The sequence below is a fragment of the Lissotriton vulgaris genome, chromosome 5, assembly GCF_964263255.1.
Source record: "Lissotriton vulgaris chromosome 5, aLisVul1.2, whole genome shotgun sequence".
In the NCBI taxonomy this organism is placed as follows: Eukaryota; Metazoa; Chordata; class Amphibia; order Caudata; family Salamandridae; genus Lissotriton; species Lissotriton vulgaris.
The window spans coordinates 1,527,854,468-1,527,878,375 of NC_141693.1; the positions used below are offsets into that span (position 1 = coordinate 1,527,854,468).

The following is a 23,908-nucleotide window of genomic DNA, read 5'->3' on the forward strand; positions in this document are numbered from 1 at the left end:
CTGCTAAAAGTAAAATGTTCTAAAAATATTCAAAAGGAAATCTTTACCTGACACTGGATGGAATCTGGCTAATCGAAACAATCTGAGACTAAAATGCTACTGTGAAGGTCAATCACAGGAATAGGGAAAAGGCCATCAAATCAATATGAGAAACAAAAGATTGAAAGCAGTCAATGAATCATGAGCAAAGAGCTGTTCACAAACCCACTTTAGGCATACCTACTTTATTGTAAACAGTAGGTCTGCAACAGGAGGCTAAAACTATCCTACTCAAAATGTAAACATCATTAAACATGAGTATCCCAAAGATTACATATAGGTACTGTATCGTAAAGGAATCTTCCCAGAAGTCTGCCATAATAAGAAGTGTGATACCAGAGGAGCATGTGCATGCTAGACTGAAAATGGCTGTTTCCAAAGCAGTAAAGAAAACAAAAAAAGAGTGTTCCTTGGTTTGGAGACACAAAAGTGAAAGAGCACAAGAGACCAACAATGCCAATTAGGTTTGTTTAGAAAGCCCTCACTCACCGACCTGGTCGGTGACATGCTTCATCATCGGGCCCCACTGGGTGTGACCGAATGTCTCCCCAGTGTGCTAAAACGCCAGATTTACTGCGGAGCGGGTAATGTGAAGATGTGAGTGCTAAGTGGTGAGTTACGTGAACAGAGTGAAGTGGTGAGTTAAAAATTCCTTGTATGTATCAAAAATTGATTTAATGGCTGATCATCAAGGGCAAAATTAAAAAATGTGTTGGTAAACAAGGCCAACTAATTTGGATGGTCTGTTTCCAATAACATTAAGTGATAGTGAGTGGTCAACATGTTTCTGCCAATGTTGGTATAGTTAACCTGGCATTCGTCAGGACCTAGAGTGAATAAACCCCGGCGGTATGGGCACGCTAAGGCCCACCCTACCAAGGGTCGTGAAAGTGAAAAAAGTCTGTAGAAGTGCAAAATAAAGGGGGGCTTTACCGAACAAAAAGGCGGAAGGCACACACCCTCCTTGTCTCAAGGTCTGAGACAATCAAAATGACATGCACCTGTGAAGGCAAGAGGGTACAAACAGACATAAAGAGACAAACAAACAATTAGTTCTTGGTCAATGAGCCAACAGATTTAAAACCGGTGACTTGTACTCGTGAAAGCTAACAAGTGCACAACACACGACTAGTAGCAGAGGTGCGTGGCTCTGCCTGTGGCTGTATCTTACTTATATTACTTGATAGCACTAACAGTGTCAAGCCAGTCTCACGTGAAGTACGTATCGTTTGAGCACATAAGCACAATGCCCATCAGTGCGTGTGTGTAATATCATGCGCTGCGAGGAAGATACGTGACAAAATGGGGAATGGCGGTACGATAGTGAACCTGAACCGTAACACGCTCACTGTTAACAACCACGTGATCAATGGGCCAAAGGCCTGTGACCACTAACCCCATCCAAGCGTGGTGAGATAGACAGGTTCTCACTTCAAAAGGGATGAACTCGGAAGCCGAAATTGAAGCAATCATGGCAGATTCCACCCTCTTTGCAGACCCGCAATTTCGCAGGCCATAGCACATACTTCGGATTGGGAGAAGTTGACAGAACAAAAACGGGATTGAATCAGAACTATATTACATGGGACTATTATGAAACAATATTTGTCATTTAATTCTGCACCAAGAAGTCTCTTGGTGAACAATGCACCGCGCATCTTTCTCAATGATGCGACGTTTCGCAAAGAATGGGCCATGATCGCATGGCATTGCACGCGAGATTGGCTTGTCCTCATAATCAAAACTGCCCTATGTCTCTCAGAGGCCCTGCTAATAGAAATTCAGGAGACCGAATCACAATTTAGAACGACAGTGACCGGATACAAGAAGAAGCTTGATGAGATCAACCGTGAACTCAACAAGTATAAAGAGAATCTGATGCAGGCAAAAATAACAACATTTTAGAAGGACTTAAAAAAGTTCGAATTTAATAAAATTTACCCTTATGCTGATCCCAACTATACGGTGACAGCCAAGAGCAACAATGACTCAGACCTCTCAGATGATAACTCCTCCAATAGCAGCGGATCCAGTACCGGTTCCAATAAACAAGGACGGAGACGAGGGAATAGGGGCAACCGAGGAAACCAGAGATACCAGAACCATAATCATGTACCGAATTGGCCAATGGCACCACATGCTGGGTTTGGACCCCCCCCCTTTTCCCTTCCCCCACCCACAATTCCCTACGATGGGCTGGAATCCAGGGTGGCACCAACCACATCCCCAGAATCAATACCAACAGCCTTTTTTAGAGAGGGGCCGGATAGGAAGAGGCAAAAGCAGAAGAACACCCAACCAAGTCTCCTGGCAGACAGACGATCCAGTCGGCAACCATACCAGGAGCAAAACACCACAACCGGGGACAAGCAACCAACAAGTTTAATCACAAACTTGTCGGATCTACAACTGACAAGCATTGAACAACAATTCCTAGAGAAAGGACTAGGCTTCGTACCTACAGCCCGCCCAGACAAATTCAGGCTACATTGTGAACTAACTGACTTCTTCCGGAAATTTGAAATTGAAGGCCTTTTTTGAAGGGAAGGAAGACCCTAATGCAGACTTACGCAAAGGTGACACTGGCCTGAGACTAAAATCGACATTTATACCACCTCCCCACACAGTACCTGCTGCTATTACAGCATTTGAACAAGCAGTGTTCCTTGATTTGGAAACAAGCCAAGAACCTGAGACATATGGGAATTTCAGTACTGAAGAGTATCATGCATTGGCAACACTCAAAAAGAACAACACAATCACCATAAAACCTGCCGATAAGGGCGGAGGGATTGTAATTCAGAACACCACTGACTACGAGAGAGTATGTGAAGAGCTGCTGAATGACACTAACAACTACACTCCCCTCACTGACTGATGATCCCTCTATTGATCTCCAAAATGGCATCACCAACATGGTCAAGGAAGCTGAACTTAATGGATACTTGTCAAAAAATGAGGCAGACTTTCTTTCCACCAGTAAAAACATTGTCCCTTATTTTTACACACTGCCAAAGACCCACAAAAACAAACTACCGCCCCCTGGCCGACCAATAGTGTCAGGCATTGGGTCTCTATTAGAACCCTTGTCCACTTTTTGTGATCAATTTCTGAAACCCATTGTTCAAAACACACCCACATACCTAAAGAATACCAAGAGTCTACTCCACCAACTACATACCATGTCCTTTGAGGCAAACTCAATTATACTGGCTACTCTAGACATCGAGAGCCTGTATACGAGTATCCCTCAAGATGAGACGATCAAAGTTCTAAGTGCAGCTCTCAACTCAGTCTCCTGGGACTATACCACTCCAAGAGAATTTATAATAGACTGTGCCACCATTGCACTCAAAGAGAATTTTTTTGCGTATAAAGGACAAATGTTCCTTCAATGCTCTGGAACTTCGATGGGCAGTACTTTTGCCCCCAGTGTGGCAGGGCTGTACGTGTCTGATTTTGAGGCCAAAAACATCCAGTCCATTAACAACCCCTTTGCCAGAAACATTTCCTTTTGGAAAAGCTACATAGATGATGTGCTGCTCATATGGCAAGGAAGTATGGAACGTCTGATGGAATTCCTCGGATGGATTAACACTATTGACAGATATCTGAGATTTACTCATACAGTAAGCACCACGGAGGCGGTGTTTCTTGATATAGTGATAACTAACAGTGGGACGACTCTAACCACCAAAACGCACTATAAAGCCACTGCAAAAAATAACCTGCTGCAATTTTTCAGCTTTCACCCACGCCCTTTGAGGGAAAACCTACCTTATGGGCAATATCTTCGGATTCGGCGAAACTGTAGCAGTACAGATGACTTCAAACAACAATCTACGGATTTAACTGAGAAATTACAACAAAGAGGCTACCCTAACCATATCCTAAACAAAGGATTCAAACGGGCACGCAACCAGCCACGTGAAGTCCTACTGGAACCTGTCATAAGAACTACGGTGGAATCTCCTCTCACATGTGTCACTACCTACAGTACCTTATCCAACTTAATGAAAAAATCCATTAATAAAAACTGGAAAATTATCTCTAGCACCAAGAAGGATTGGCAGAAACCCCTGTTCTAATTTAAGAAAGGACGAAGTCTAAAAGATTCTCTGGTCCATACCAGACCAAAAGAACCAACTGCAACACCAACACGCAGCATCACCGATGCATGGAATCTACCCAAGGTCACCGGCCACTATCCATGTGCTAACTGCTCCGTGTGCCACCTGACGACGGCCACCAAATCACTGTCTTTGGAACCAGGCAAAACATGGTGGCAAAAATCACACACCAACTGTAATTCTACCAATGTTGTCTACCTTATCACATGCCCCTGTCTACTCCGTTACGTGGGTATGACTACCAGGAAAGTCAAACAGAGGGTATGTGAACTTAGGAGCAATATTAGGTGCAAAAAACCACCACCAAGATGAGCAACCATTTCCTACAAGCCAACCACACCACTAATGACCTGAGATGGACTGTCATTGAGCAACTCACCGGGGGTCCCAACATTACTGATAGGCTCTTCGAGAAGGAACAACGATGGGTGTACCGTCTTGGCACCCACTTAAATGGCCTAAATGACGATATCCTTTGGGGTTCTGTTCTCAAGTAAATTATCCCTATAAAAACTTCTGACTATTGATCTGACTATCTGTAGATGGTCTGTCGCCATATCCTGCTGTCAGTTACAATTTTTGTGCGATCTGTTCCACGCACCACACTCAGCTAACAACTACGAGCAGCTGATGTAAGGGCACTATACCAGCAATCCTTTTGCCCTCCACTGACACGCGATGTCAATGGTTCTGCTCCCAGTAATCAGACTCTGTTCAGTTACATCCCACATTATGCCACGCCATGTAAATAGAGTGAGATCCCGACCGACTGTGCTAATATTGCTAATATTTCCAACACAAATATTGTAAATACTCGGTATCTTCACCAGCATGGGCATATTATACTCAAGCCTTCTGCTCTGAGCCACTTCATTTCCGTATTGTTACAACGCAGTGCGCTGTCTACAGCTACTTCTTTCCTATGTTGAAACAACGCATTGCGCTCTCTAGTTTGAGATTGTCTCTGCGGGTTTGTTTATCCCGGGCTTGCACTCCCATTGGCTATTTTCCACGCATGCGCGCCACAGGCCACGCCCATCCCAGAAGAGCGCGCGCTGCTCACCGAGCCCCGCTACATATACCGGCCTGTCTTCCCAGGTCCGGATCGGCGAGACCCGGTTCTGAGGTTTGATCAGGTGGACATTCGGGTGCCTGGCGTCGTGGGCGTGAGTATTGTTCCGGCCGCACTCTACCATATGAGCTAAGTACCTTTGAAGCTTCGATAGTAAACCCGTCCCTTGTCCTGTTCGTTTCCCATTTTGCAGGATGTGCCAAATACGCCGTCACTCCCCTCCCGCGGTCTATGGGGTGAAAGTTCATCCCTTTTGAAGTGAGAACCTGTCTATCTCACCACGCTTGGATGGGGTTAGTGGTCACAGGCCTTTGGCCCATTGATCGCTTGGTTGTTAACAGTGAGCGTGTTACGGTTCAGGTTCACTATCGTACCGCCATTCCCCATTTTGTCACGTATCTTCCTCGCAGCGCATGATATTACACACGCGCACTGATGGGCATTGTGCTTATGTGCTCAAACGATACGTACTTCACGTGAGACTGGCTTGACACTGTTAATGCTATCAAGTAATATAAGTAAGATACAGCCACAGGCAGAGCCACGCACCTCTGCCACTAGTTGTGTGTTGTGCACTTGTTAGCTTACACGAGCACAAGTCACCGGTTTTAAATCTGTTGGCTCATTGACCAAGAACTAATTGTTTTTTGTCTCTTTATGTCTGTTTGTACCCTCTTGCCTTCACAGGTGCATGTAATTTTTATTGTCTCTGACCTTGAGACAAGGAGGGTGTGTGCCTCCGCCTTTTTGTTCGGTGAAGCCCCCCTTTATTTTGCACTTCTACAGACTTTTTTCACTTTCACGTCCCTTGGTAGGGTGGGCCTTAGCGTGCCCATACCGCCGGGGTTTATTCACTCTAGGTCCTAACGAATGCCAGGTTAACTATACCAACATTGGCAGAAACATGTTGACCACTCACTATCACTTAATGTTATTGGAAACAGACCATCCAAATTAGTTGGCCTTGTTTACCAACACATTTTTTAATTTTGCCCTTGATGATCAGCCATTAAATCAATTTTTGATACATACAAGGCATTTTTAACTCACCACTTCACTCTGTTCACGTAACTCACCACTTAGCCCTCACATCTTCACATTACCCGCTCCGCAATAAATCTGGCGTTGTACCACACTGGGGTGACATTCGGTCACACCCAGTGGGGCCCGATGATGAAGCATGTCACCGACCAGGTCGGTGAGTGAGGGCTTTCTAAACAAACCGAATTGGCATTGTTGGTCTCTTGTGCTCTTTCACTTTTGTGTCTCCAAACCAAGGAACACTCTTTTTTTGTTTTCTTTATAGTTACAGTGGGGACTAAGAGTGTTCACTCCTTTCCCTACCTCTCTTTTTGTTGACTTGTTTCCAGAGCAGGCCAGGAGTGCCCATAAACATCTAATGCATCACAATTCTATAGTTAAATATAAACCTCTCTGTTCTTTAGGAAAATAGCATTCCCTTTTGTAGACTCTCTCAATAGGTAAAAACTGCATAACAAGCATAAGAATGTGGGGTGGGCACTACAAACCTATCTGGTATCCTTAGCCTAATACTAGTATATTATCATACATTGAAGAAGCAGCTGTGTCTTACCTGGATATATAAAAATAGATTACACAATAAAAAACACAAACGCATTTAATCCAACCTCAAATCAGCAATTCATGAGTCCTCTTGAGCTTTATGCGTTTTATAGGCAAGATGTCCATTGTACACTAACTCCCTCGTTAAAGATACTTCTCTCTGTCCTTTCGCAGCATAGCATTCCCTTTTGTAGACTCTCTCACAAAGTAAGAATTGTGTAAAACAGTGTCTCTAGGGGGCATATTATCAAGCATGGTGTTATAATTATCGCCCTGCTAAAGCGGCGATAATGGGCTTGATAATATGCTGTGGAGAATTCCCATAGAAGCCCATGTTCACACCAGAACATGGGCTTCTATGGGAATTCACAAGGGCATATCATCAAGCCCATTATCGCCGCTTTAGCGGCAGTTTTCTGCTGCTAAAGCGGCAATAATTATAACGCCATTCCTTGATAATATGCCCCTATATTTCCATAATATGCACAGGGTATCGACACCTATCAGCATCATTAGTTTCATACTAGTATGTTACACATTGAAGAAACAGCTTCATCTTACTTGGATATATAAAAAAGATTACAAAACAAATGCACTCTATTGTATACAGCCCAACTAAAGATAAATAATAAAATTAGATTATTGGTTGGTCAGCAAAAGTCATGATAAGCATAGGATAAAGCAAACACAAGGAAATGATGATCCTTTACAACGCAGTCATTACATCGCACTACATTTACAACCCAGTCATTACATCGCAGCATCCTTTCCAACACATGTCACTACAATGCAGCCATTACTTTGAATGTCACTACAACACATGACACTACAAAGCATGTCACTACAACGCAGACATTACATCGCATGTCATTACAACGCATACCATTACAACACATAGTACCCCTACACTTACCCTACTGTTGCACTCCCTGGAGTTAGAATAGTAATTTGTACCCCTACACTACTCAACACTTACCTTAAATGCAATGTAATGGTATGCGTTGTAATGGCATTCCTTGTAAAGTTATAAAGCGATGTAATGGAATGTGTTGTAAATGTAGTTTAAAAATATTCATTGTAATGGCATGCAATGTAAATGTATGCATTGTAAAGGATGTTGCAATTTAAAAACTGCGTTGTAAAGGCATGCATTGCAAATGTATGCGTTGTAACGTCATACATTCTAGCCTGGCTAATGAAGGGTGTTACCCTGAAACCGGTCCCTGGATGTTTTTTCCTGTTCAGGGACAACCTGGCCTGACAGTTCAGGCTGGACTGTACTCATGAGGCACAGGGTCAAGAATAATCTGCATAAAACTAGGTCTGAACTGAGGTGGCGAAGTGAGCTAAAGAATGATGATGGATTCAACCCAGATCTGTGACTGGGGTTGAGTGTCTGAAAAGTTTCAGTGCTCCGTCCCTCATCTCCTTGTGTTTGCTTTGTTCGCCCTTAGTTGGCAGGGTATGCCTACGCGTGGGTCCCATGCTCACTTTGCCACTGGAATCAAGCTAGCCTGGCTGATGAAGGGTGGTACACAGAAACCGGTTCCATGGATGCTTGTTTCCGGTACAGGGAAGACCTGGCTAGGCAGTTCGGGCTGGACTGTTCCCATGAGGCACAGGTCCAAGACTGATTTGCATAAAGCTAGGTCTGAACTGATGTGGCGAAGTGAACTAAAGAATGATGAATTGATGAATGATTCAACCCAGATCTGTGACTGGGGGTGAGTGTCTGAAAAGTTTCAGTGCTCCGTCCCTCATTTCCTTATGTTTGCTTTGTTCACCGTAAGTTGGCAGGGTATGCCCAGAGGTGAGTCCCTTGCTCACTTTGCCAATGGATTCAAGCTATCCTGGCTGATGAAGGATGTTACCCAGAAACTGGTCCCAGGTTGCTTGCTTCCGGTTTAGGGAAGACCTGGCTTGGCAGCTGGAGCTGGACTGTTCCCATGAGGCACAGGGTCAAGATTGATTTGCATTAAGCTAGGTCTGAATTGAGGTGGCGAGGTGAGTTAAAGAATGATGATGGATGCAATCCAGTTCTGTGACTAGGGGTGAGTGTCTGAAAAGTTTCAGTGCTCCGTCCATCATCTCCTTGTGTTTGCTTCATTCTTTAGTAGGCATTCGACACTATCTTCTAAATTAACCAAGTCTCCCTTCTCAGATGGTTGGGGTGCAAAACATGGGCGTATGCTCAGCCTTATGCTTTGGGTGTTTATATGATTTCATCTGTGCAATCTGAACAATTCTTTGTGATTCTAACAGCTTCTGCATTACGTTAGCATTCCTTTTAGCCAAACACAATTGAACCAGGATGTATGCCAGCAGTTCACATTATGCCTAGTTTGCACAACATTTGAAACATGGTAAACATTGTTGCCAGGGAGGTGTACTGTAGACAATATAACTGCAGGATGGCAGAGAGTAATTAGTTTCATCATGTCTATTTACAGTGAGCCCTGTCACCCTTTTTGTTTGTAATCTCGTATAGAATAGAATAGAAGAATATTGTTTTTCCCTCTACTGCACCAGATGAATAGAAAAGTAGGGACACTGATTTGAATTGACCAATTCCGTGAAATATTGAACTGTCAACAGAACTGAGGGTGTGTTCATAATACTATTTAATGCTATAATGTTGTTGTATTTTGTTCTGTTACCTAGAATATATGTTTTTTATAAGCATGTTTTCAAATTCCCTTTTTAGATTAATGAAAACAACCTGTCTAAACAAAAAGAAGCTTGTGAGAATGGTGCAAACCCATATCCTATTTATGCTGCTGTGGAAAAAAGTAACATCATAAATGAAAAAAAGAACGCTTCTGGTAGGAACATACGTGTGTAAAAAGTACAGATTGATAAACTTATTGATATAAACCACTCCATCAATAGCAAATTCTTTTGTAGCTGAGTAATCGTGTTATGTTTGACTGCAAAAAACACCTCTTGTGGATAAGATTTTTCTTCTTTTATTTATCAAAATCAGTAGTAGTGTACAGTCCTGCTTGCAGAGGGTCAGATTAGTAATCTTACCCACTCAATATTGGGTTCAAGTTTTAAAATGCGAAGCACAAAAAGGCATTTCATTAAAATCTAAATGAAGTAATGAAAAAATATTGATATTAAAAAAAAACCTTTTAAGGACTCTTCCAAATAAATATAATTGTAAATATACTATCTTAAAAAGTACAAATACTTTAAAATCGTAAGATTCTGCAGCCAAAATGGATCAGAAAAGGTCATGCCCAAAATTGATTTTTTAGACTGTATTTCCTTAGCACAACACATTGTAGGAAAATGGGAAACATCCTTCACAACGCAACTTTTACAAAGCAGTGCCTTTATGACGCAACTTTTACAACGCAAACCATTACAACGCATTGCGCTGGGGGCGCTCGAGGATAGGGAATAAGTTTAATTTACTATCCAACACCTTCCCTAGTGTCCACGGGGACTGGAGTTGGAATAGTAAATTAAACTATTCACTATCCAGCACCCCAAAGCGCTATGAGTTGTAAAGGTTTGCGATGTAAAAACCGTGTTGTAAAGGCATGCATGGTAAAAGCATGCGTTGTAACGTCATACATCCTAGGAAAATACTAGTTTCTAGTCCCCATCTCAACATTTATATTAGCATACAATCATTCAAAAGCTAAACACATTGAACATTATAAAATGCATACAAGCATGATAAAAACGTAGGGAGAAATGAATAACTGGGCACCAAACACTAACAAAAGTAATACATGCCATCAGCAGTACTTTTTTCAATTCTGATTTGGAACCTTGAAAAGATATGTTAAATGAAATCTAAGATTTTGGCTGGTTCTATGATATAACCGCAGAAACCGCCATACATTATGCTGAAATGTGGCCTTTGCCATTTAGAACCAAACATTGTATATAAATCCACCTTGTATACATGATGAAGGCCTATAATATGCTTCGGATCATCCGTAAAGATTGCTTTCTGAAGAGCATCATTTACAATTAATGATAAGCCTTCCAAAAAAAAAACTCAGTGTTCCCTTTTATATACTTGGCAGGTAACTTATCGAGCTGAAATTCAATGGAAGATGCAGCCTCACCATCCAAATAACATCAGGCGAAGGAATCAACTCAAAATATGAGTACTCAGCACGGGCAACAGGGTAGATCATTATACATCACTTTGGCCATAGTAAACAAATCCCCATCAATTCTTGCACTTACTATGGGGCATATCAGCAAGGCTGCGCTATAAAATTATCGCCGCTTTTGCGTCCATTTTCGGACTAAAAGAGGTGATAATTTTATCGCCTTATCAGCAAGGTCACGCTATCGCGTGAATCCTTACCTTAGTGCCCTTTCCTGTAACGCCCACCTTTGCATCTCTAATGAGATGCAAAGTGGGTGTTCGTCCCAAAATAACTGGAGAAATGTCGCTTACCGACATTTCTCCAATTATTAAGGGAATGGCTACCCTGCTTAGCGATAGGAAAAGAAGCACTAACCGCGCTTAAAGCAGGTTTCTTTACGCCTACCACCGATCTGACTTAGCCATGTAATCCAATGGGAGGTGGATTACATGGCTAAGTCCACCCTGCCCTATCAGCAAGGTATTGCATGTCACAGTGCAAGCGATAATCGCTCTGTTTTGTGGCTAACGCATGGATTTCTATCGCTTGGGAGATAAGCGTTGCTGATAGCACAATATCTCCACGATAGAATCTAGCGTTAGCCTGCGATAATTATCCTCGCGCTAAGAGCGCTGAGCGATAAATATTGCAGGCCCTTGCTGATATGCCCCTTATTTTGTGATGAAAATAGGCTCTCAGGAACTCAGAAAAATCTTTGGAGTTCGGCAGAATTATAATCAGTTTATGAGGATGCCAACTCATGAATTTTGAGTAACTCATGAAAAGAGTTTCTCAATAAACTGATCTTATCGTTTTTTACAAAAAAAGAGTCTTATATATGGGAAGAGCTTCTTTCTAAGTATATGATGAGACAATTAGCTGGGTCAATTGTCACTCTGTTTTCTTTACATGAATCTTCTAGTTTGTTAACCCGACATTTGAAATTCAGCCAAACAGCTGCGGAAGAAGAATTATACTTTGTTTTATTGTACCGTTTTTTCCTTCTCAAAGGTGGCAATGTTTCTAGTGTTCTCCAAGAATTGTGCTGCAATGTATTTAGAAGCATAACAGGAAGGACAGCCATTTAAAGTGTATGGAGAACTAATGCTGCATAACTGCAATACAGATTTTGTTGGGGAGGGATTTAATATCTCTGTACATCATACATGTAAATGTAAGGCTGCATATTCATGGCATATTAATTAAAGATGTCCTAATTTGAAATGTAATAATAATACAACCAGACAATTATGTATTAATAATTTCAGGAATAATTGGTGTCAATTTAAAATCGAGCACCAAAATGGACATTAAGATTTACTAATGGGACCTGTGTTCTCTTGTTAAAACCAAGGGGGATATTCTCAAGAACGTGTGCTAATTATTGCAAAAGTAGCTTAACTCAACTCTTCACATCGCAGTCTATCACTGGAAAAAAACGCTGTCTTAACGTTGTATTCTTAACACGGCGGTACCATGCGATACTCTCACGCTAACAACCTCAAATGACTGCGTTAAAATTAACGTGATGCTGAAAAAACACAAAACATGAACGCGTAAATAGTAGATGAGGCCCATCGCGATACAAAAGTCAGCGATAACCAGCGACAGGCCTGCAATGCAATTCCCACGCGTCATGCGGGAAAATGCACCATAAAAGCAGATTTTAAAAAAAAGGAACAAAAAAATAAACTGTGTAGCACCAAGGATACACTCGGACCGAGTGCAGAGTTCAACGCAAACCCCACAAGCCCAACAGACCACCAGCAACAAACCTCTGGATTGGGGAAGGCCAAGGAGAAGAGGAAGAGGAAAACGGGGTGCAGTCCGCAGGAAAACCGGATATTCGTCACAAAGGTGATAAAACACTGACAACAAGTGTTCGTCACCTCCACTGTGTCATTGGCAACACAAATGGAAACATGCCAGTCCATCGTGAATGCAGTTGGAGTGTCGAGGAGGTCAATGGAGGAGGTCAAGAGGCGCTGGCATGATGTGAAAAGCCAAACCAAGCAAAAAAACAGCTGCCAACAGGACGGCAGAAACGGCGACTGGAGGTGGGAGTCAAGACCTGGCTGTTCGAGCAATAGCAGACCCCTTCCCCCAAGCGCCTTGAAACCCTTCCGGGTGAGTAGTGTGCTATACAAATGCTATGATTGATTGATTGATTGAGTCCTGCGCCACAGGAGGAGCTGGAGGTAATGGTGGCCACAGTCATCAGTGTGGAGACAGTGCAAGGAGTTGAGAGTCTGGACACAGCTCTATATGACCTGACACAACATCAACAGGGTGAGTAATGACCAGGGACTGGGGGGTTGGGGGGAGATGGGCACAATGGCACTCATGCACAATCATGTGTAGCACACTGCACACCCACAATGACCCTGGATCATGTCCCTGATCCAGGTGGCACACTGTAGCACACATACAAACACCAAGTAGGCCCCCGTCCACCATGTGCCCAAAGGGGTCCCACCCCAGTCATCACCAATCTCACAAACCAACACATGCACATGTGCGATAAAAACAGCGAAGATGCGTATTTGTGAGCCACACTAACAATGCAAGTGACACTACATGACGATCAGCATGACTGCAGTACAATCACCATGACATTGTGCACATCACAACACTGAGGTTGCGGAGTGTTGATCACATCCATAAAGGATCAGGTCACACTCTGACATATCCACGTGCATAAACAACTCCTGACATTAACAATACATCTGCAGACAAACAATGCACAAGAGTACAAAAACCTTCCAAGAGCACAAATGACCCAAGTCGCCAACATCTCAGCACCATAAAAGCACACAAGTCAAGGGCACACCGCCTCAAAGGGATAAGGGGCAGCAAAATCACAGCTGCAGTGGCAACTCTCCCACAATGCAGCATACACACATAGCAATAACAGCTTATGCACATAGATGACAGTGTGGTACAAAGTGCAACACTTACTTGCAGAACAGAGGACACAACTGGGTCTGCTTGTGCGTAGAAACTGACAATCACATCTGACATAGCAGGAAAGTGCTAGATGAAAATGTACGTGTACAATCTGACAACCATTATGTAGTCCAAATGTCCACTGTCCTGCATCAAATAGTCCGCTCCTCCCAAACAGTCACAATGTACATTGTCATGCAGTCTGTATGTAAACTTGAACAATGCGTCAACACAATGTCAAAATGCATCTCCCCTGCAAATTGCAGTGAGACAAACATCACCTCCAGCAGAGCAGACCAGACAACTTATCAGTGATGCTGAAGAGGACCTCTACACTTTCAACACCGATGCCCTACAACAGTTCATGGACATCTTAGACAATCCACCTCCAGGGGCAGGGCAGCCCAGCTGCATCGAGGAGACACCACCCCTGCACAGACCACACAGGTGGAAGCACCCACCATCACGGCTGGCACCCAGCACCCCACCAAAGCACACATCGCATTCCAAGGCCAGGTGTCAGACTGCCAGAAAGAGGTGGCCGAAAAGGTGCGGGTGGGATTCAACTTCATGTAAAAAGAACAAGATCACATACATGGGTGTCTAAGTCCCATCAGGGACCACTTATACTCCCCAACAGAGACCCACACTGTGACAGAGACACATGCATTTGCAAATTTCCAGTACTGAACCACTCCCAGAGCACCAGGATAATCATTCACACCCCCACGCTGGACTTGCGTACTCCTGCCAAGTCCATTCCTCTTACGTTTTGAGTGGGGAACGACAAAGCTACATGTCCAAGGTCTTACCCGCTGCCTGCGGTGACATGGTTGCGTCCGCTCTACACAGCACAATGTATTGTTGTAGGGCCCGGGGGCCTCATGCATACCTTATGACCACACGGACACACTCAGATAGTTTGTGGAACTGGTTACGGGCACGTGCGCCCAGCACCTTTATTGCCAGGGTCACATGTACAGTAACGCCTATGCTGGATCTGTGTGGGGTGAGTGTAAGCCAGCCCTCATGGAGTGGTGCTGGCAACAACTTGAACAGTGATCACAATTAATGTGGAAACAGAAAACACCAGTATAACAGAAAGAACTGTGAAGCTTTATGGTGATAGCTGGGGCAAGTACAGAGGTCATCCAATATGCAATCAGAAGGGTGCGTGAGTTCCAGTGCACTGAGGTTGGGGCACCAGAGCTGATCGTGGTCATGTGAATAAATTGTCTAGGATTGTGTCCTTTTGGGATATTCCTGCTGCAGCTCCGCTGCAGCTGCATCATCTTCCTCATCCTCGTCCCAGGTCTTCCACACTACCTGAGGTGACATTGCTATGTGAGGTGTCCACAGCACAAAACTCAATCAGCAATGGTCCATGAGTTGTGGAGCACTGAGTTAGTGACACCTCAAGAGCTGAGCAGGGTATCAAGCTGATGATGCCATCCACGACAGGTGTAAGCAACTTTGATAGTCTAGCAGTAAGCCTCTTCCGACTCTGGCAGTTGGTTGGAGGTGGTCCTGGCGGTGGTGACATGTGCATCCTGCGGTGATGCGACGTCCCGCTAGGTCAGGACTCGATTTGGTGCATGAGCCCAGGTGGACCGCAGTTGAGGCCAGAGGCAGCGGCAGCGCAGGGCCACAGACACATGGGGTTGATGACCCCCAGTCCATCCAATATTCAATCTGACAGGGTCCATGACTTGAACTGCACAGAGTTAGTGGCCGGATGCCGGATGCACTGCGGCCAGCACAGACACACCGCCACGGGACAGTGACTTACAGTGCACTTAGGCAGGGCCACGCGAGCTGAGAGGATCCTCGTCGATGTCGAAGGTGAATGTCACAGAGATCGCAGAGGGTTACGAGGGACAGTGTGTGTGTCCACCATGGCATGATGCAGAGGGCAGAAGCCAGCGGAAACAGGTAAATGGAGGAGTGGAATGCTACAGCCTCGTTTTTGCCACCAAGTCAGTATCACCTACATGATGTTTTAGGCAACCCCTAGTCCATAGACTCAGATGCCACCAAAGTTCAACCAGAGAGTCTCCATGAATGTCGAGGCACAGACTTAGTGGCACTGGAGCTGAACGGGGATGCTGTCTGCGATGAGCCCTGTACAATTGTAAATTGTAAATTGATACTTGTATAGCGCACTACTCACCCGCAAGGGTCTCAAGGCGCTTGTAGAAATACCGCTGTGGAACCCATCCTGGCTTTCCCTGTGATGCGTCCACTCCTGGGCACCCCCAAGGTGGAGGCCAGGCATCCTTAGCGTTTTGGGGCCGTTGTGGAGATTAAGCAAGCTATTGCCCAGAGTTGCAGAGTGGGACTCCATGATTGGAATAGGCACCGAGGCAAGAATTATCAGGTCTGTGGAATTTTGAGCCCAAGACCCGCCGAGGCGGGGAATTGAACCCTGGTCCTGGGCTAGACCTCTGCATCAGGGTCTGCCGCTCTAATCATTGAGCCACACTTCTCCACAATGATTTAAACGCTGCTATAAATAAATCAAGGCTGAGTTCCAAATGTGTGACCTATTCGACCGCAGTGTAGAGCGGAGGCAGTGGTCAGCAGGGGCCCACAGCCACATGCCGTTGGCTCGCGATGCACAGAGTTAGTGTCACCAGAGCAGTTGTTGGTAGTGTTCGATCATCTCCGTAATGGTGATCCTTTTTTGCTCCAGACTGAACCACGTCTTCCTCCTACTCCTCTCCTTGCGTGCAATGATATGAACTCTGCCATTGAGAAATCAAGACTCAGTTCCAAATGTGTGACCTACTGGACCACAGTGTGGGCCGAAGGCAGCGGTGGAGTATGTCAATGAGAAAGAAGTACTGCGGGCCTGTGTCGCAGATGCCATGATGGTCAGAGGAGGTTGCCATGGTCGTGGGCCTCAGGATTGGAGCTTGCACCGGCATGTGGTGGGCCCTCTTTGACACGCACCGGTGTCAGCGCATGAGCAGTGAGGCCTAGGTGCACAGGAGTGGGCAAAACGAGTTTGGGGACCAGCGGCCCGGGGTACAGCAGGCACACAGGATCATAGGTAACACCGCTCACTGTGACCACATTGTGGCTGGGTGAGAGGCGCTTACCTGGCAGACATGTTGGACATTCCAGACGAGAACCACGCCCAGAGCTGCGTGCTTTTTATTCACACCCCTACGCTGGCCTGGGGTACGCCGGGCCAGCCCACTCTGCTCATGCTTACAGTGGGGGACGTAACAAGCTACATTTCCACGATCTTCCTCACTGGCTGGGGTGACATGATGATTGCGTCCACTGTCCACTACACTCCAAACACCAGCAGTGTATGTAGACATGGATATGTCTGTGGTCTGCATATTGTAGTCTTGCCAGCACATCAATGCCACACTTGACATTGTGTACAATCTCATTCATGGGTCATTTGCCTCCTTCGCACATACCTGGTTCCCACCTCTCCCAACATTCTGCTATTGTGTGGCTGAGGTGCCATGCCATTGTTGGCTCATGTACATGGCTAGCCCAGAATACCACAGTAAGTTGTGCTGTAGTGTCTGGTGGGTGGGCATGTTGTTTGGCATGTTGTATGTGAGTTTGTAAGGTGTGCATTACCAGAGTTGTGAGTTGCATGATTGTGGAGTTGGGGTGTGTGGTGTGCTCATTTGGTACTTAACAAAGAGCAGTGCATTTCCACAGGTGCCATCTTGGAAGCGCTGGTTGAGGATGGACTGTCGGAAGATTTAGGAATCATTCACACTGCCTGGGTAGTTGGCGACGACATTGGTGAAGAGTCTCCGATGATCCACTTTTGCCTGCACATTCATGTGCGTGTGCTTTCTTTAGCGGCAATTGTGTGCAGTGTTGGCAGGGTGCACAAGTAGGAAATGTGTGCAGTCAATTGCCCCCAACATGTACGGGAAGCTAGCTATTGTGTATAAGTCTTGCTTGGTCTCCAGCTGTTCCTGCACAGTGTGGGGGAAGTGAAGGTACTGGGGTACCAAGCTGATGATGGCATTTAAGACAGTTGCGATGAACATTGATAGAGCTGGCTGTGAGACTCCTCCAACTCTGGCAGCTGTTGATTGGAAGGTACCAGGGCCAACAAATGCAGAACAGCCAGCAGCTTTGTCTGCTGAGGGATGTTGGTTGTCCGCTGTGTAGGTACCCTCAGCCTGTGGGCAATGATGTTCAGGATGCGGAGGATGGTTGTCCAACTAGCCTGTAGTAGGCAATGTCATCCTTTGGTGTTGGGTCTGTGAGGCTGGTGCATTTTCTGGAGGTCTGCTGTCTTAGTCTGCGCTGCCTCCGTGGTAGTCTGGGGGTGGTGGCGGTGGGTGTTGTTGCCCTCTTGGGGCTCCGGGCTGCATGATCAGTTGCTCCATGGCATCTGTTGTTCTTCAGGTGTGGCTCTGGCCTGGGCTCCCTTTTCTGGTGCAGGTTGTCGTCCGACTTCACACCAGGTAAGAGCAGGTGTTAAATTCCTGCTGCTAACGTGCCTTAATGCCTGTTTTGGGATCCTTTTGTCAATCTGGCTGGTCGTTGAGAATGTTGTGGAGTGGTGTTGTCGCGGCTTTTTGCACGGGAACGCCTACTCTGCATCTCATTAGGGATCAGTGCCGGGGTTATCTGTGGCAATGTTTTTGGCGGCTGCTATCGCGAGTAAACTGTTGATATCGGCTGTTAGCACCAGCTTGTGAATGAGGCGATAGATTTATCGCCACTTTGTCTGCAATAAAGTGTCGCTAACTCGGCGATAAGTCCTTGGGAAGTGTATCGATAAGTATCATAAATGATGAGACAAGTCATATTGGTTGTTTCAGAGGAGCACCCTGTCTGCCATAATGATGGTCTGACCACCTGATTGAGAGTTGAGAAGACCATTAGCTTTCCAAGGATGAGCCCCTGCTGGCACTGTCTGATCTGATTCCCTACCAAGTGTACTGACAGCCCTCCCGCCTCACTACTCCATGCTTCGTGCAGATAGACCTGAGGACAGAGCAGGGGGCGGTGTAGCTTTGATTGCCCGCAAGGAACTCCACTTTCAGATACTCGCGTCACCCAGGCTGCCAGTAGCTGACTGCCTTGTGGTACATTCCACCTCGTTTAAGACCCCTATCACCTGTGTGTTGACGTATAGACCACCCCAGCCTATTCCTGGCTTTCTTGCTGCTTTCCAGGACTTATTGGCCACCTTAGTAATCAACAATGCCGCTGTCCTCGTTTTGGGAGACTTCAATTTTTGGACCACTGACCCCGCTGTAGACATCACTTCCAAAGACTTCACCCATCTACTCCTCAGTCTCAATTTTACTCAGCATGTCCATGGCCCCACCCACATCAGGGGCCACATTCTCGATCAGATATGGACATTAAACATCCCGACCTCCACTCCCACCATATCACCCTGCCTATGGTCAGATCACTCTCTGCTCGCCTTTTCTTTGGATCTGAGCCATAAAATAACATCTTCCTCCCCCAAAAACACCTGGGCAAGGAATTGGACTCAAGTCGATATACCATCCTTGTGCAACACGCTCACTGCCACCTGCCCAGATCTTTCGGGCCTAACCCCAGACTCTCAGGCCACTATTCTGGACCACTGGCTCAACAAAGCTTGTGACCCAGTGGCTCCCCTAAAACAGGTCACCATCAACCGCACTCACAATGCTAATAAGTGGTTCAATGCTGGCCTTAAAGCTAAGAAACTAGAGCTACGGCAGGCTGAACAAGCTTGGAGAAGGACCTACTGCCCGACCCGAAAACAACTCTTCACCACCCAACTCAGTGAATACAAACAAGCCATCCTGACAGCCAAAACAGAATACTTTTCTGGGCGCATCTTAGCCGCAGAAAACCAGTCTCGAGAGATTCTTTCCACTGTCCACGAGCTGGCATCATCAGACAGAACCTCACCCAAGATCCCCCCTCCCAGTCCTTATGCAACTCGCTTAACGAGTTCTTCATCGAAAAAATAGTTCACATCAAAGCTAACATCTCACCCCCCTTGCCCACTTTCACTCATCCGCAGCCACCGGACAACAATTGGTCCCTCACTACCATTCCCTCACTGACTAAAGAATCCCTGCTCCCTCTACTGAGGCGTGTCAAGTCGGGCTCCCCAGTTGACATCTGCCCGGCACGAATCCTCTGTCAGATCTTTTCTGAATGCCCAGCTCCCGCCCTTACCCTCCTGAATAATTCCCTTACCCTTGGTTCTGTCCCTGCTTCCTTCAAAACTGCCACAATCCTTCCAATACTAAAAAAACCGGGCGCCGACCCGTCCTCCCCGGCTAACTATCGCCCCATATCCCTCCTCCCTTATCTGGGAAAGGTAGCTGAGTCCCACGTCACCCAGGTGCTCAGCTCTTTTATAGAGGACAGTAATTATCTCGCACCCTGTCAGGCGGGCTTTCGTCCTCGCCACTCTACTGAGAAGGTAGTCATTTCGGTCATGGACCAACTCAGGGAGGGACTTGACACCAACATCCCTCAAGCCCTGATCCTCCTAGATTTGTCCGCCGCATTTGACACGGTGGACCATTCCATCCTCCTGTCCCGTGTCAAGGCGGCGGGCATGGGGGAACAAGTACTGACTTGGATAGGTTCCTTCCTGGCTGATCGTACTCAGGCAGTCCACCTTGCGGAATTCTCTGCCTTGCCCTGCAAGGTGAATTGTGGCGTCCCCCAGGGATCTTCCCTTTCCCCCCCTCTTATTTAATCTTTATATTTTCCCCCTTATCTATGCACTGCAACAACTGGAGGTCACAGTCTACAACTATGCTGATGACCTCCAACTCATTTTTAATTTTTCTTCCCCTCTATCCGGTGCCGCTAGCCTCCAGTCAGTCATGCTGTTTATCCGGGATTGGATGAATGCAAACCATCTCAAACTCAACCCGGATAAACAGAACTGATTTTGACTGGAGGCAGTGGCAACCCTTGGTCTTCTTTATTTTGGCCCCCTTCCCTTGGTTCACCTCCCACTCCCTCTTTCTCGGTCAAAACCCTTGGTATTATTCTTAATCAGGATTTGACACTCCATTCTCACATCAGCTCTGTTGTTTCTTCTTGTTTTTTCATCCTGCGCATTATCAGGAAAGTATCCCGTTTTTTTTCCCCCTCTGCACTGAAACTTATAGTGATGGCCATGGTCTTATCCAAGATCGACTACGGGAACATCATTTATAATGGTGCTCCCGCCTACGCACTCCAGCGCCTCCAGCTGGTGCAGAACCAGGCTGCTCGCCTGGTACATGGCCTACCCAAATATCATCACTCTTCACCCCTTCTCATTGCCCTTCACTGGCTCCCCATTAAACAACGTGCTCTTTTCAAACTTGGCTGTCTTACTTTTCAAGCTCGGGCAGGCACTGCCCCTGCTTTCATCAACTCCACCATCGCTAATTACTGCCCCTCTAGAACGTTACGCTCCTCTTCTAAATCTCTATTAGCTATTCCCCGATTTAAGAAAAAAAGATCGGGAGACCAGAAATTCTCGGTCCTTGCACCCACTTTCTGGAACTCTCTCCCACCCCAGGTCAGACTTTCCCCCTTCTACCTAGAGTTTCGCAAAGCTCTCAAGACTTTTCTGTTCCAACAAGCTTTCAGCCTATAGCCCCCTGTGTCCGCCCTAGCTCAAGATCCCTCTAGCGCCAAGAAACTGCACAGTGAACGCGTGCTTTATAAATCTTTTAAAATTCAAAATTCAAAATTCACTGTCAACAGAAAGCTTGCTTCCATGAATGACGGAGTGTGGGAGACAGAGAAAGGGCATTACACTGCCTAGCCTTTTTACTGTGGATGGTGTGATGTCCTTTTTTTCTGTCCATCACTTCCAGGTAAACCTTGGCTGGAAACCAGTGATGACACTTCTGTGTAAATATATGCTGGGAAATCAAGTATTGGCACTTCCTTTGCAGATGGATGCTGGGTAATCCAGTGATTTTACTTCCTGTGCAGATAGTTGGTGGGGATGATTCATCTTGCTTTGCTTCTTCCTTTAAAGACTGTTTTGGTACGAAACCAGTGCTGTTTGCCTTGAGTAAGTCAGGGCACCTGCTTTAAAAGAAGAAGCCAAGCAAGAGGACTCAGTCAGTCAAATATCTTCATTCGCTACATTTCGGTAGCATAAATACACACCAAAACAAAAAAAAACACTGTACAAATTACACATACACGTAAAAACAATTGTTTCACCAACCCATCACATCTACTGATAAAAAAGGAATCACAATGAAAATGCATTACTAATAATACATTTGATCCAAAACAGCAGTTACTCCATTCTGACCCAGCATAATTACTCATACGACAATACAAAGTTCCTTGAGTATAATGGCCTTCCATAATTGCACATTCCCTTATTTTTTAAATCTTCCACATAAAAGAGGTCACAGAGCAGAATCTGAGAGGGCTATGGAGCTGTTGTGAAAACAACAACGCAAGTCTGCACTGACTAAACTTAAACTGTTTAAAAAGTGACAATATACATTGCCTTCTGGACATCTGATAAAAGGAACAAAAAATATTAAGATGTAAGAATGCCTGAAAGGTTAAACTATTGCATGGACAAGAGCGCATATGCAATAAAGAACAACAATTAGCAGGATATCCCATCATAATGGGTAAAAAAAGAAAAAAATATCTAGTAAGAACAAAATGCTGATGTCTTTTACGGATGAGATAGGTAATATTGAAGGCCCTTGTGGATATGCACCAGGTTGTACGTTATCAACAATGGTTTATGGTTATCCACCACCATTCTCTTCGCCATTATCTTATCAAGATATATTTGCTTCAATGTTGCCTTTTCAATATGGAGACAGGAGTCTCGGTAACCAAATAAGTCTGGGTGCCTACCCTATGTGCTCACAGACCGACGACTCAGAGACAAACCATGATATATGGAGGGCAGCGTGCAATAGGAGACAGTCTTTTATGGCGACTTCATTTAGGGCTGTTTCATCCCTTATCCACATGGAATGGCAAAGTAGTAGGAGATATTATTTAATTCTGTAGTCGATATATGGGTGCCCAGTTCTGCACGGCCGATAGCATTGGGGCAGCTTCCTGGGGCCACAAATAAGTTTTTAATTACGGTATTTTTACCTGTTGGTTCCTTTGTAAATCTACTATGCCCCAGATACTTCCCCATAGGTAGGAATCGCCACACCTTTAGTGACATAAACTGTTAGTAACTCTTTTGCTGGTTTGGAGATCAATTGTTTTCATAATCCTTGCAAATCAATGATAGATCTTTCGAATGAAGCTATCCTAAATAATAATGTAGAATTCCATGTATGTTTGACATCAAATAGGATAGCTAAATAGGAAAAAGAGGCAAACCTCAGAGACCTTGATATTGTTAATAAAATGGGAGAGTCTTGTTGCCGGTCTGGGCCCACATATCATAGTAAATATTGTGCTCTCATTCACTCTTATGTCTAAATCTTGCATACAAAATAAAATCATCAATTAATCCTCGGAATCCTCACCCTGTTCTGGCCACAAGGACCGCATTGTCAGAGCATAAAAGAATGGGGAGAGGTTGAGTCCCAATGTAGGGTATGTACTTTGCTTTCATGCTTAAAACTTTTCCCACTCTCTTATTCTTTAACCCCTTCACTGCGGCGGCTATTCCGCAGTGCTAAGGTGGCGGGCGGAAATGCGGCGGGCGCATGCTGGTGACGGAACCACTCCGTCACCAGCGTCGGTTGCGCTGTGCTTATGACGGAGCGTTTCCGTCATGGCCCCGCCCGCTCAATAGAACGCTCAGCGCAGGCGCGGAATCCAGCTCTGGGGTCTTCTTTGCCCTTCTTCAACTGGGTACTTTGAGGGGTACTGGTTAGAATATATATTGGAGAAGTATTATTCCCACTTACAGTCCTGAATATAAACATCAACCGTGGGGTCTGAGGTATCCCTGAAAAATCAAGCATTTATCACCTTTCCAAATACTGTGCTATCTTTTCAAAGGCTAGCCATCTGAAGCACATGCCAGACCTCCTCCTTCATCTGCTTTTAGCTGGGTG

General features: G+C 45.4%; 1 protein-coding gene across 2 annotated transcripts in view; it reads left to right on the forward strand.

Moving 5' to 3' along the window:
- Positions 1–23,908, forward strand: part of LOC147712933 (cytosolic phospholipase A2 gamma-like) — a 735,829-nt gene that overhangs the window by 238,804 nt on the left and 473,117 nt on the right. For both annotated transcript variants that reach the window (XM_086923597.1, XM_086923598.1), the window contains exon 7: positions 9,530–9,647. In XM_086923597.1, the coding sequence (XP_086779723.1) occupies positions 9,530–9,647 (118 nt within the window). The remainder of the gene's footprint in view (positions 1–9,529; positions 9,648–23,908) is intronic.